Source organism: Pempheris klunzingeri, chromosome 7 (genome assembly GCF_042242105.1).
Source record: "Pempheris klunzingeri isolate RE-2024b chromosome 7, fPemKlu1.hap1, whole genome shotgun sequence".
NCBI classification, from domain to species: Eukaryota; Metazoa; Chordata; class Actinopteri; order Acropomatiformes; family Pempheridae; genus Pempheris; species Pempheris klunzingeri.
This window is the reverse complement of record NC_092018.1, coordinates 11,281,073-11,296,294: the sequence shown is the minus strand read 5'-3', so window position 1 is coordinate 11,296,294 and position 15,222 is coordinate 11,281,073. Positions and strand designations below refer to the sequence as shown.

The 15,222-nt window shown below is 39.7% G+C and overlaps 1 protein-coding gene across 2 annotated transcripts in view; it reads left to right on the top strand.

Moving 5' to 3' along the window:
• The first annotated feature begins 914 nt into the window (after nucleotides 1–914).
• Nucleotides 915–15,222, top strand: part of arl15a (ADP-ribosylation factor-like 15a) — a 99,440-nt gene continuing 85,132 nt past the window's right edge. The window contains exon 1 of one of the 2 annotated variants that reach the window (XM_070833631.1): nucleotides 915–1,225. In XM_070833631.1, coding sequence (XP_070689732.1) covers nucleotides 1,214–1,225 — 12 coding nt within the window. In that variant the 5' untranslated portion in view covers nucleotides 915–1,213. Of the gene's footprint in view, nucleotides 1,226–7,910; nucleotides 7,977–15,222 lie in introns of those variants that run through there. The other variant, XM_070833630.1, reaches the window with a different exon arrangement.

Sequence of the window (15,222 nt, the reverse complement as noted above, 5' to 3'; positions counted from 1 at the left end):
GAGTCATATGTATTGCCCCCAATACATAAGATTATATTACTTATACAGCAACTTTTGTAAATTCCTTATAAAAATTAACTTTAGACCCACATTATTAATCTTGCTTCGAAATAAGCTCTTATTGAAAAATAATATAATAATAATATTCAAAAGATGCTATACAAATAAGATAAGCAACGATCAGATATTCCTTTATTAGTCCCACAGCTGGGAAATTCACAGTGGTACAGCAGCAAGTGAGAAAAAGTAAACTAACAGCAAAAATAGAACTTAAATAAAAACAATGAATAATAATAAACTAGTGGACAGAGATGTACCCTAAAAAAGTATGTACAATTTAAACAAGATGAAGTATAAAAATAGTGACAACGTGGGGGGTGAATATATTGCACAGAATTATGTTGTTCTGAATAAAAAAATATTGCAGTTAATATACATACATATGAATAAAGTTTATTGTACTATGCCATGTGTTATACATATATAGGGTGCACAGGTTATATGTGAATAAACGCGTATATTCAGAATACTGCTACAGCGGTGCCATCTCTGCATTATATACGAGTTCACCTATTGGTATTACATCACCGATAAGGGGACGTGACAAAGTCTGTCCTATTGGGCAACGTTGGAGAGATATATTGATACAATGATAATATTAATCACAGAAAATTATTTCTGCAAACCAGATCAGATGTCCGCTGATTGGGAATGCCCACATAATATGCAGAAAAGTTGGTCTCCAGGAAGACCGTTTCACCATCAGTTCCTCCTCAGAATGAAAATAGCCACCATGTGTTTGGTCATGTGACCACGTTACGTACGCAGGACGACGTGCGTGACGTAGCGTTGTAGGCTTCGCTAGTTTCCTCAACCAAGCAACTCAACTGATAATTGTGTGATAATAACTGGAAGTCAGCCGGTGGTCGAGGGGCAGTTTATCCGGGAGAAAGCCCACAAACACAGCGACCTTCGTCGTTACAAACAAACTCGGCCGTTTCTTTGGTGAAACCGGTCTTATCAGTAGAGAGGACGGCGGAAAAACCCTGCTTTAAAACCCTCCAAAGGCTGGTTTTTATTTTGCTGTGGCTGTCGAAAGGCGGGGAATACAAAGCGACGTGTGGTCAAATCCATTACATTTTGGACTCATTCAAGCAAAAACGGAATTACCACAAAGCCAGTTCGTGCTGCGTTGACTGGTCGGCGATAGTACATGGATTATCTGGTGAGTAAATGGGTCGAAATCCTGTGGTATTGGTGTACTCCCATCAAAGACTGGTCCTAACGTTTGGTACCCTGCCAGTTGGGCTGCTAATCAGACTGTGATGTCCCCCAGGTGTGTGGCCGTCATTAATTCACAGTAGGTGTAGTCCATGATGGCTTTTTACTAATGTGGCAGCTGTGGCTCCTGCCTATCAGCGTTGTGTGGACAAGGTCTAACTGGTTGACCCAGACTCCGATCTGTTTACACGTGAAACACGATAACTAGCTACACTCTTAAATTACTGTTGGCTTTGTAATGTGACATTAAGCTTATTGTTGTATAACTTTCACAAAACTCACTGGTGGAGCTGAGGATAAAGCTGCACTGTGTGTTGGATTAGGCTGCTTGGACCCACTGGACGTGAGACACTACAACTATAAGATGTTATTCCCCTGCATATCTGTTATACCTGTGGCTAAAAGACTTATTACTGTCCGGCCAACTGTGCCAGCTTTTAGCCTGAGAGATTATAGTCTTTGGGCCTTTGGGCCTTTGCCCACATTGTAGCGATGGGATGGGTGCTGCTGAAAAAGTGCAACAATAGAGAGGAAGCTGTAACTGAAGGCTTTCCCTGGGAGTTTATACAGTCAGAGGAAAACAGAGTACGCGGACATTGTGCTGTCATCTCACAAGGGGGACAGAGTGGCCGTGTGAAATGCAGAGGAACTTGCCCACCCAGTGTTATCAGCTTGTTTATAATGGGCCTCCCAAGATGTGGGACCTAAAAGGAACTTTGAACTTCTGCTTCGTCGAGGCGTTTCTTCATTCACGATTACAAGGTCCCATCCGACAACTGGCACCAGAATAGTTGTGCTATAGTTAATGCAAACTGATTAATGTTCAGCTTGCCTGTGGCTTCTGGCCTTGGAGTTGCAAATCTTGTGGGAAACAAAAGAGGAACAAAGTGGAGCATTCATAGTGTACTTGAGTTATTCTGTAATCTCAGTTACTTAGAAACTTGGTTAATAGAAAGTTGCTGGTACCAAAAGTACACATGAGGCGATGTAGTCAAAGGGGGAGCACACTCGTGACATGAAATGATAGAAAGCTATTTCGCTCTCTGCTCTTTTTTTCCTCTTTGCAAACTGCAATAAACTACAGCTGCTCACATTTTCTATATGCTTTGGTCAGTTTTGTCCATGTTAAATTGTTAAATCTTTGCGTGCACACAGAGAGGAACAAATTCCAGTTTGCTTGCTAGAGGATTTAAGATTTTCTGTGGAAAGCACAGCTGTAACTCTGTGGACTGTTGGTGCAGTGTGCTTGGCTGTCCTCTGAGGTCAGGCACTCAATAGGCGCAGGGCCTCCCTTCCTGCTGTGAAACACTAGAGACCTGGCACAAAATCCAGGGTAAAACTATGTCTCACTCTCTTTCCTAAACATCAATAAGAACTTGTTGCTAAACCTTTGCTAAAAGATGCTAATCTTATCTCCTGTGCATGCCTTTAGTTGAAATCAGAAGTTTTAGAGCAAGTTAGGCCTAATAGGGTATTTAGGAGGAACGGAAATTTAAGCACATAATTATTGCACACTGCTAGGTAATAACTATGGTTTGAATTATGACTTAAGTCTGTGGTGGATTCTTTTTCAACTGAGAGCTGTAGCATGTTGACGGACTGTGCTCCTGCACGGTCAGCGTAGTGTTAAAAAAAACCACACAAAACGACAGCACCAACAGAGGAATTTGGCGCTAGCTGTTGCCATGACACAACCTTACCAAATTACAAGTGCCCCGAGTGGCCAACTCTTGGACCCCAACTCGCTGCAGACTTCACCAGACGGGACACAGTGAACGTGTTGTGAGTGACACTGAAGAGAGGGCACTTGGTATGTGAGAAAACCAAACTATGGCTGCACAAGAACACGCAGCATTATTCTCCCGAGGTTTTACTGTAGCAGACACTACTGTTGTAAAAAGAGACTCTTTTTTTTTTTTTTTCATCGTCTATTATTACTTAACAAAACTGTTATGCCTACACAGTCGTACTTGCTGCATAATTTGTCCTCATTAATGGCTGCAGGCAAATTTCCAGCCTGTAGTCTATTTCTCACACCACATTTGCCTTTGTTGACCAGCTATTTTGTCTCTTCACATGAGTGAGTTAAACCCCGAGGTGGGATGACATTCAGGTCATTTTTGTAGCACTGCCCTAAAGGTGGCCATATGTGTAAAGACACAAAAAAAATGTTCCAGCGTCTAACAGCCAGTATGGTTTTGGTGGAATTTAAACTATGCCAAAGATTCGGTGATGACAACCGCCAGGCATTGACCTCTAATGATATGGTAATGATGGGTGTGACAAACGGAGTAGAATGAATAGAGCTTCCTCTGCTAATAGGCTCGTCCACACTTCTCGTCATCTGGCGCATGCTCAGCAAGAATGAAAGGGAGCAAAAGGGTAAAAATTTTCTCTTTTTTACAGGAAAGACTGATTATTTATCTACTCATGTCTCCTCATATTGATTCTACTGTTGCATTGAGTGCTTTTTTTTGGCTTGACTTTGTGTTGCACTTTTCCTGTTAAATGCTTGTCATATATTCCCATGATGTGGTGGATCTGTGTTTTGGTATCTGCATTCAAATTGGAATGATTTCAAAAGCTCACCCATTTGGTTTTCCTTCGTCTGTTGTGAACACATGCAAGTGAATGAATAACATTTGGTTTAAGTGGGACTACTGATGGGAAACGCAGGCGAATGGCTAAAGCTTTTTCTGTACTAGATGATGTGTAACTTAGCTACATTATGTCAGGACTACACCTCACAACTGAATTTCAATTGCAGTTGTCTTTGCAAGAAGCAGACTTTCTGAGCACTTTAGTTGCTGGCTAAGTATTCAATTCTTGTGGAGCTGGTGAACAGTATTTCTGAAAAGATAAAACCTTTTAAGCACCAGGTTAACTACAAGCATCAACTGAGACAGCAGTTATCCAGCTGTCATTTCTATTAATAGTTTTGTCAGGCTCAACACCTGTTTTCACTTAGTTTTGAATTATTACCCAAGCTGCCTGTCACCTGTTTGCTTTGTCCCTTGTTCATTTTTTTTTTGTAGTTGTTGGATGTAGATTGGACCACCATGAAACCTTCTTAAGTGTGACCTGGTTTGTGTGTTGGATGTTGAAAGTGTCATGGTTGGATTTGTATACTTTTATTGTTAAGTTGAATAAAAACCGACCCGGGATGATGCTTATTATTAAACAGCCGTTGTTTATCCATCACATAAAATACCAGAAACATAGTGTTAGCAGGGTGGGAAATTAGTATCAGCCACCAGCCAAATGCTGGTAAAATATGAACGTGGCTGATAGATTTCAGAACATTTATCTGTTAGTGGTGGTTAGATTTGCACATTTTAAAAAGTTAATTTCCCATCCTTATTATCTACCATTAATCTTATCAGCATTTTAGATAAAAAAAAAAAGATTCTTTATTTCCATCAAGCTCATTTTTGGCTAGATTAACATGTGCTGTTAATGTGTGAACATGTTCAGTTATCCTTGAGACATCTGTACTTCTTACACTGTCCAGCAGTGAAAACATAACAATTACACTATGACATCATTTTTTAAAATTGAGTACAATTCATAAGTAACAACCAGACAGACCCCAAAGCTTTAATCTGCAGTTTGTGATGAAGACACATCCCCAAAATAAGTAAACAAGCTAAAGATGATGAATATCATTGAAGAACCATAATTTGAAATGTGAGATTTCCTCTGATGTTTGCTCTCATTATGCTGAATGCTGTTTAGTACTTGGTGCCACTGGCTTACTGGAGAAAACCGTTCTAAGGACTAAGTATGCAGCATTTTGGAAACAAATGACTTTTTTGAAGATAATTTTCTGGCATTATTGCCTTTATTTGAAATCAGACAGTGCAGTGGCAGACAGGAAACAAAGAGAAAGGGTGGGGCATAGAGGGCAGCAGCCGAACTGGAGATGCTGTGGTTATGTGGTATGCGCCTTAACCATTTGGTAACCGGGATGCCCCGTTGTTTGTCCAGTCAGCACTAAGATCACACCTCATGAAAATACATTGTACTTAGTAGAAGCCTGCATGTGTTTTTGGCTGACCAACTGTGTTTCAGAGCAGATCTCCTGTACAAGGGCACACAGCAGGCTGTAGCAGATTGACGCATCATTATTGAACTCAGAGGAAAGAGAGCTGATGGGACGTTCTTGGCAGCATATGAGTGCAGCTTGCTAGCCTATGGGATGCAAGGCTGGTGTTACTTTTCCTGTCAGTTTTGACCCCTATCTGACCGTGTTCCACACCTCGCTGGTGCTGGCTGAGGTCTCCAACAAGCTCCTTTCAGTGGCAAATAAAAATGGCCGATTGTTGCAGATAAGCACCAATGGCACTCAAAGTATTTCAACAATGTTTGTGCTTTTTATATGTGGATGGATATAAGGCTAATCATTGACTTAATACATTGCTGAGAGCTGGCTTACTAAAGTCTCAGTTTGAATGGCTGTGCAGTGATGTTTACCTAAAGTTTGGTCAAGTTGGCCACAGCTCCTTAAACCTGCCCTTTTATTTAAACTGCATATCATCCTGCAGGAGGGATACTTCATGGACTCAATCAATCATGTGCCATCATGTGCAATAGTTGTCAAAGGTTTACTGTATACCCTCAATTTCATTTTATTTATCCGCTTCTTGTTTACATTTTGTACTTATTTAATTTAATTTATTAGGCACTATTTCTCTGCTTTTTCACTTGAGACACTTTACACACTTAGAGACACTTTACACTTTGTACTTTGTATTCAACTTTTGTATTGTTGTTTCAACTTTTGTATTGTACTCTGGCAAAATAATTTCCTTCGGGATCAATAAAGTTGATCTTATCTTATCCAACTGTAATGTGAAACACCTTTCAGAGCACAACAGCGTTTCTGAACCCCCGTTCCTGATTTTAACCTGCAAGCAGCATGTCAGCCAGGTTTTTGTGCCTACCTGCTAGCTCACTGCAGTGATTTCCTCGTGTCTGTGGAGAGTGCTAGTGAGTCAGCATTGCTGTTGGAGATAAGGGAATATTTATGGGGTTCCATAATGCTATGATCATGATCAAGCACATGCACTTTAAAGTCTTTTTATATTGGCATCCACATTAGTTGATGGACCATTGCTCTAATGAGGCATTTGTGAACTGTTTTCATATTTTCTTATTGCGTTTCATTTTTTCTCTCTCAGGCCTTAACCTCTCTTATTGCTTTTCCTCACTAGAAAAACAAACAGTATATTGACAGGTGGAGGGATTTTTTTTGTCAGTGGTTTATTATTCTTTTCTTATTTTATTTGAAGAGTTGTGGGATGGGCCCATAAAAGTCATAAGCAAATGCATTTTGATAAGCCGAGTCTTATCAGTGACTCAAGGCTTTTATAGGAAAGCATATCTTGCTGACCTACAGTCAGACTGAATAAACTACTGTAGAACCAGCTTGTTATATGCTGCCTTGTCACATAAGGAATGCCTTACAAAATAAGCTATGTGCTGTACTGTGTATGACATGTACTGTGATAAAAGGTGTTTTTTTTTTAAACCAGATGACAAACCAGAACATATTTTGTTTTGAGATTGATGACTGGGAGGACAGGATTTTTTTTTAATAATCTAAAATAAATGTTTAAAGTCTGCAGACGATACACTGAATTGTGTGGCAAATATCTTCATCTTAATTTAATCTGTTTACCTACCTGTAAAACCAAATTTGATATAACATACCAAATTGTGATGTTTTCTCTCAGCCTTTGAATTTGGAATTGTAACAATCTGATTAGAGCGTGTTTTACAACGCCGAAGACAGTGACAGAGCTCTTTATTTTCAAAGTTTAAATTACTTCAATAGCAGTGGAATCCAAACATACATTTGTTTGCTTACAGGCACAGTGAAGATTTAATTCTATGTTGTATGCAGTTGGCATTCTTCAAAAACTAAGTTGCCACTTAGCCTAGTTGCATTGCAGTCAGATACTCCGTATTATAACTGCAGTATGAAAGCAGGTGGCACCAGCAACTATTACTAGACAGCTGAGCTGACCAAAACAAGCTGTTAGAATGTGACTCACAGTTCTTCCTGAGCAGGCCGACTTCCGACAAACATCCCACAACAGTTATTGAAATCCCCATGACCGCTGTAAGCTCAAGTGGTCGATCCCTTCATCCTCCTCCATACATTGAAAGCAGTGGTTTTCCTACTTCATGAAGCTGTGCGTACAGTATGGGTGCAGTGTGTGGGTGGGTAATGGTGACTAATCCAATTTGCAGTCTTATTCTGGATCCCTAGTTGTCACTGAGCCCTTAATCTTTGTGGAGAGAGAGAGAGAGATCCTCACAAAGTAATCTCAAGCTTGTGTCTGTCTTCTGATTCTTGTGGCAGATTGTTGTTTTTTATCTTTCTATGAATGAAATTGGGGGAGTAAACACAAGACAACCTTCAATCCTTCATATCTGCAGCCTCACAAAATCCCTCTGTAAAGCTCAGATTTAAAAACAAATGGCTTGGCCGCTGGCAGTGAGACGGTGAAGGGCTGGACTCATGTTGTTGACCTGACACTGTTGTGCTGAGCTACTCCTGATCCTCCTCCATCCATTCACTTACTCCAGAGGCTCGCCTTGTTTGTTGCCGGGGGTTACGCTTGTTGCCGAGCACAATGTCGGAGCACATGCAGCTGTCCCTTGCCTTGTGCAGGATTGGGCTTTACACGGTAAGAGAAGGCACGACGCCGCTATCTGTTTGTTAGAGAACAGCAGGGAGGTGCTGTGTTGTGTGTGTGCTGGATTGAACACTGTCAGTTTCACCATGGTTTAATCTTTCCTTGTTGTGTTTTGAAACAGACACTGACCAAGCAACAGTGGCTGCTGCTGCACTGTTGCTGAATGGAGAGTACGCTCCGTTTCATTCGAGTAGGTGTTCACGTAATATTAAGGTGGAACAGGTGGAAGTCAGTACAGCAGGATGTAAATTAAACCTAGAGAACAAGCTGTATTTGAGTAAAGGCAGTTTCTCAGAGAAGAGAAACAAAGATAGATGAGATTTTTTTTCCTGCAGCTCCTAGCAACTGGCTTGGTCAGTGGTCGTACTTCAGTCAGTCTTAAGTACAGTGCAGTTATGAATGGCTCTATGAATATTATGCTACAGAGGCAATGGTGGAAATATCATTGAAGTTGTTTTTGTTTTTGCTGTGACACTTGTGTGAGAGTGGCTAAAAATGAATGTTTAACAACACTGCAGCATTAATCTGTAATAATTAACTTAAATGTGCACTCAGCATTAATCCGTGTGGTACTGTAATACTTTTTAGTCTGAAAAAAATCACTTTAAGGCCTTTTTCTGATTTAGTTATTTTTGCTACATGTTTTAAAATAGTTGTATTTTAACTATGCTGATGACTCATGTTGCGTATTGTCAGGTCCCCTGTTATTCTCTGACCAGCTGGTGAAGCTTTCTCAATGAACAGTAACAGAGAGGCTTATTTTGAAAGGGGACTGTTTACCAGTAAACTTGTGCACAGCTACAGTGCGTGGCCAGCACAGCCTAACACAGTACTGTCCATTACTTGTATTGAAAAGATGGGTAATAAGCAGCCATTGTAGAAAGACAATTCTAAAGATATTAAAGATGCTGAATGCTGATAATAATAACTATTGCTGGAAATAACTATGTTCAGTGAGAGTTTGGCAAACTATTGTGGACCTGTTGCACCAATGGCACAGTTACCCACAAATGGACGAGGTTGCATTGAATTCCAGTTGCGGACTGTCTCACTTAGGGCCCAATGAGGTTTTCTTCTGCGTCTAGCTATCATAACTTGCCAGCTCATTAGTCAGTAGGCTTCATCCTTTGAGGACCACGAATATCCGTACACTATACCGACAGACTCTAGAGCTATGGTCCCAGTGTGACAAAATTACTGGTGATATTAACAAAAGTAAATGCAATAGTTAGTTATAGCCCCAATTAGCCTTGGAACATGAATGAATTTATAGAACTATAAAAATTTGTATTATATTATAGTTTAAATTAACCTAGTCTAAGTAAAGTCAACAGGCAGGAATAGTATAGTGGGGTACAACATTAGGTGCCTTATCATGCTGTGGTGTGCACCACAATGAAGTTCCAACCTCCAAGGTTGTCCCCCATAAAATAACAACATAAAATCTTGATGAAGTGAAGAATTGTCATCTTTAGATTAATCTGAAACTTTAAAAATCAATGCATTCCAAGCATACAAAATTATGGTCAAATCCACCCAGGATCTTTGTGGTTTAGTTAGTTTTCAGTCCCTCACTAAGAGAATGTGGGATTACTGAGTGCTTAAAATGGGGATCAATATAAGACTACCAAGGAGGAGTTCAAAGGAGTGATTGTTTTTATTGGCTTGTGGGCATTGGGATTCAACCCCCTGCTGAGTCACCACAATATCCTGTACAGTGGTGTGCAGAATCAAAGCCCAACATGTGTGATGCTGTGGAAGAGGAATGATGCGAGCCATACCCAGGGATGTTTAATGTCTGCAATACAAATTTATGACATTATTGTGATTGAAAAAAATAAATTTCTGAATTCAAAACCATCAACAATTTAGTATTAGACCGTTGACCTTGACAGTGGTGGCGATACAGAAAGAGGTTGGCCTGTGTCACAGGGAAAATCAAGAAAAGCTGTTTTTGTTTCTTTACACTGGCCTAATAATTTACTCTACCAGTCATTTCACACCAGATTTACAGTATGCTTTTCTGTTTAGACTCATAGTCTCCAGCTCTAAAGTGGTTCAGTATGATCAACAAACCACCCTTGTTATGACTGGATATAATATCTCTGTTTTTGACGCTTTGGAGTCCCCCATGTTCCCACTGTTTGTTCTCTGAAAAGTCTCACACTCATACTCTGTACACAAAAAATAGAACAAGAGACAGCATATTAAATAGCATATTTTGCCAATATTACACAGCACTTTTCAGTAACATGTCAGTAAATCTGTCAATCTGTAGCAGAGGACTGGGAAAATTGTTGGTGTGAAGAACCTACAAAACTCACTGCTTAGTAAGAGTCAGTCCATCCAGCACCATATCCTGCCTTTTAGCCTATTATTGGTTTCTGTGTCCAAACAGACATGTGAAGTGTTAATCTCATTCACAAATTGGCAACACTGTGAGATTACAGTGTTCTGAGATATAAAGGAGGTTGCCATTGCTCTTGTATTATTTGGTACAACCCCAGAATGATGCCAAATAGCAGCATTTGCATTTTTTGTGGATTTGTCGATATCGATTCAGCAGGAGATTGATTGATTTGCTTCTCAGTAATTAATCAGAAGAGCATGACATTATGTTGGGGCGAGAAGCCAAAATCAGAGTATTTACAAGATAGTTAAAGTGAAGGCAAAAGCTTTATTAATACTTCTGCATTAACAGGTTAATGGTAGCTATGCTGTCTATCACAATGAATAATAATAATAATAATAATACATTTTATTTATAGGCGCCTTTCAAGGCACTCAAGGACACTGTACAACACACAGTTACACACAGTTAAAAGTTACCGGTGAGCAGCGGCAGCAAGTCGCGCCAGCGTTCACTCGACCGGAAGTGACAGTGGGGGGGGAAGTGTGGAGGAAAACGGGGGAGAGAGAGGGGAGGAGAAAAAAACATGCGACACCAGACTGTACTCATGTGGAGTGCAGTGTGGGACCGGTAAAAAAATAGAAATATAGTGATGATTATCACAATAGATGTCAAATGTCATTATTTCTTTCAAGTTGAAAGGCTGTTTTTTTTCATGAAAGTTGAAGAAACCAGATGGTAAACTGTGATTTTAATTTAGTCTTTCTTGTCAGAACATGACAAACATTTGCCAAACAGTGGAAATTAATCAAAATAATGTCAATAAACAGACAAAGAAATCATATTTCTGGTCATCCCAATCACTGCCCAACCCTCCCAGGGTGTTGTGAGCGTGTGACCATATGAGAACTGAGAAACGGCTCCATTTAAGAACCAGCATCAAATCATCCAATCCATCGCAATCGTATGGCTCAGAGCATATCCATTCCTTTTATCCATGCCGACATTTGGGCATTCAAAACATTGATAATATTTGAAGAATGTTTGAGTTCACAGTGACTATCAAGTAGTACTATTCCTCGAAATGCACATCCCTAGTGACAACAGTGCTAGTTATAATATATTATTTACTATATGTTATCAATTATAGTCTGAAAATAATGATTTAGGGTTAGGGCGCTGATAGAGCAGTGTGTAAGGTGTGCATGGCAAGTGGTGGAGTGAAGGAGTGGAAGAGAGAGTGAGCAACAGAGAAAGTAACGGAGAATGCAAGTGGAGCTGTGGCAAAGTTTAGCTGTAAATGTACAGTTTGTGAGGACACAAGGCTGCTGCTTCCCAAGAACAACATAAAGCTCCTTTGTGTTATTTTGCTGGCAGCTACTGGAAATGTGACGGGGTTACCCCCAAAGTAGGAAGCTGAGCAGAAAAGGCCAACAGTGGAAACACCAGAAAATATGCTGAAACATTTTTCTATGCAACATGAGCTTAAATTCCAGGAATGCCGTATATTTGGCACTCTGCACATGAATGCCACTGCTTCCCAACCAAGCTACAGAGGATAAATATCCTTTGTTTGAATAACATCAGTTATTGCAGGCTAAGCAGGTTTGTTTATTTAAGTGTATACATATATATATATATATATATATATATATATATACACACACACACACACACACAGTTAGGGATATTCGGCTTTCAGGTGAAATTTCAGGATGAACCTAAAATGCATTCTAACCTTTCCAGGTGAACTTAATGTGACCTTCTCTAAACTTTTGAATGCACATGTCCAACTGTTCAGTGTTTCAGTACTTTTTGCACAAGTTGCTGTTCTCTAACAAGAATTCACAACAGGTTTGATCCATGAACCGACCAATACATTTCCTGCTTCAGTTAGAATTGGTATTTAAACAGTCCTCCTCATCATGCTGTTCACATTCTGACATCATGAGTCCAAGACGACACCTAACAATTGATCAGCAGCACCTCGCCATTGCGAGGCTTCAAACAGGAAGTCCTCAGACGGAGGTGTTCACTGAGCTTAGAGGGTCACAGAGTGTCATCAGGAGGTTGTAACAGTGATACAGAGTGACTGGAAGAGTCACAGAAAGGAGAGGAGTGGACGTCCTTTGGCCACATCCCAATTTATTGAGACACTGAAATTTTTTTGTTGTGGTATACCTACCACTGTTGGTAGATTTTCTTTCAATAAATTGTTTAAGATGAATAAAATTACCATTGCATGCTTCTACTTAGATGCCCTACTTTCATGATATAATATCACTGTAGCATTCACTTTTTACATTTTCCATATATTTCACCTGAAAGTCGAATATCCCTAACTTTTTGTGAGTTGTGTGTGTGTGTATGTGTGTGTGTGTATATATATGTATATATATTTACAAAGAATGTTTAGATGAAAACAAATTCTGTAAAGATATTCTCTCATTTCATTTACTCAAGGTGGTGACAGACACTGAGTTCAGACTCAAGAGTTAATAAAACAGTTGCTTTGATGCTAAAAACCTGTGCAGGCTTCTAAGTGACCATGTCTTCTGGGCACCATAGCTACTGCTCTTTGGACCCTGTCCTTGCAGGATGCCTTAACCATTAAGGGTCTAAGTGACAGTATTAGGCACTTGGTGGTCACCTCATTATGTTATTAATGGGGTGGAAAATGGCCGCTCCACTGATTTGCTGGCTCTGACCCCCAGGCCATATCATTCAGACCAAGAGTCTCAAGGCTGGTGCGTGCTTAATTTGGAAAGAAACCTGATGGAGTGCGCGTGGTGAGAATGGCCTAACTGAAGTTAAAATGCATATTGGAGCCCTACACAAGGTTGCACACAACCTAAAAGCTGAAACAACAGTGATGCCGTAGCTACTGGTTGAACAAAGATGAATTAGACTGACCTGTCAGGTAAAGAGAAATTGTATTTATTGGACAATGGTGAGGGCTGATTGAAAGCTGTATATTTTTATTACCAAGTTTTATCTCAGTAACTTGGCAGACACGAGATTTTTTACATTTTTTTTATTTAGGTTTGCAAATAATAGGTGATGGTACACTCTCTATACCAATGATATTGAAGTTGACAATTCATTGAATTAAATGACTCATGTTAAGCTCAAGGTTATAGATTATGAAAACGGAAAAATGTAGAACCGTTTATCTTAAAGTTTTGTGTTATGTGCAGCTGCCACCACAGTAGTAACACCTGCATCCTCCTTACCATATGAAGATAAAATGACGCATTTTTAATACAGAATTGGAACACATGCAATTAAATTAACAAAATAGTCAAGTGATTGCATCTGATGAAAAATCTTTCATGTTTTAACCTTATTGCAAAAAAATAACTGCTGTACATTGTACTGCTATGCAGTTGAACTTTACTGTTCAAAATAAAGGAGTGTGCTGTGCAAGTTTTTCACTTTCAGAAGTATTGCAGAATACCAGTGTCTCTATCATTTTACTCGATCCATATTTCAGTCTCTTGCTGAAGGCTGTGTTTGACACCTGAGTAGGCAGAGTGTTGTGAGGATGTTTTGTTCCTGCTTGTCTCCTGGGTTTCTGTGCTGTGTCACTGCATAGGGCTTACCCTTTTCCTGTTACCACAGGCCTGATTGTTTGTCTCCACTCGTCAGCTGTGAGCAGCCACCTCCTCCTCAGAGCTTTTCATACTGGTCGAGCATCATGTTTGTTATTGTTCCCAGCCTCTCCTCTGTTTTTGTCTTTTCTAAATTAGCCTTTGGGGTTGAGATGAGATCACAGTGGTGCAACAGCAATCCTTTACTGTTTTCAGACAGTCTCAGTATATCATTCATGCTTCTGATCAATATTTTTATGGATCTGCAGCATAGTAACAGCTGGCATTGCTTGAATTTTGTGCCTTCTGCATTAAAATTAATATCTCCCAGTGATTCACAGAAACATGACATCAAAGGCTGGACTGATAATGGGTGCTAATAGCTCTTACAGTTATCTTATCCGTAGCACTTTTTTTTTTTTAAACTGCACTAATCTGTTGACTTTGTGTTTTCATCTTTGTACAGAGTTCAGCTCAACACTTCAGCCCAGCTCGAAGCTTAATAACAGGATAGCTCCTGTACCAGTGTTATGCCTGCTTAGTGTTGAACAGATAATTACTAGACATTGTCAAATTGCTACAAAAAGACCCCTTGGTGAGTGTACAAAGTGGGGAAAAACAGTTCATTGACTATGGAGCTCGTTGAGCCGTGATATTAAATTTCTGGTATGAACAGTTTCAGGTGTAATGTAATACACATGCAAATTTTCCAAAACAAGGGCACGTTTCTCTTTCTATTTAAATGGCAAAGAAAACAGCTGCTAGTTTTGTGCACTCCACTGTGCTGTCTTATTTCAAGTAGGTGTGCAGCAGCTAGGCTAGATATATAGTAATGTTTTTAAATTCTTATAACTTGTTAAAAAGTAATGTATGGAATGCACTATACTTAAACATATTAATAAGTTCTAATTGGCACATTTTCAAACTATTTATACAGAAGGACATTTTTTGTCATTTTACAAGTTATTCCACTGTCTGATAGCTATTTCATGGGCAGGATTACAGGTTGGCCACATCCTCATGTGAAAGCACCTCTGTTGATGCCCCTGTCTCCAAGACATCCAGTCTCAATGACTCAAACACCATGTCTGTCCCAGCAGCAGGGCCTCTGTTGTGAGATTAACTTGATCTTTTCTCACTCTGTAGAGAGAGGAAAGAAATACTAATAGCAGTTTTAGAGGAAATCCCAATACCTACCACTGAAACTGTTGTTAAAAAAAGTCATCCTGTTTTCAGGAAGAGGTATTTTTAGCTCTCTTATCTTGAGATACCTCAGGCGTAGAGTGTAATCCACTCG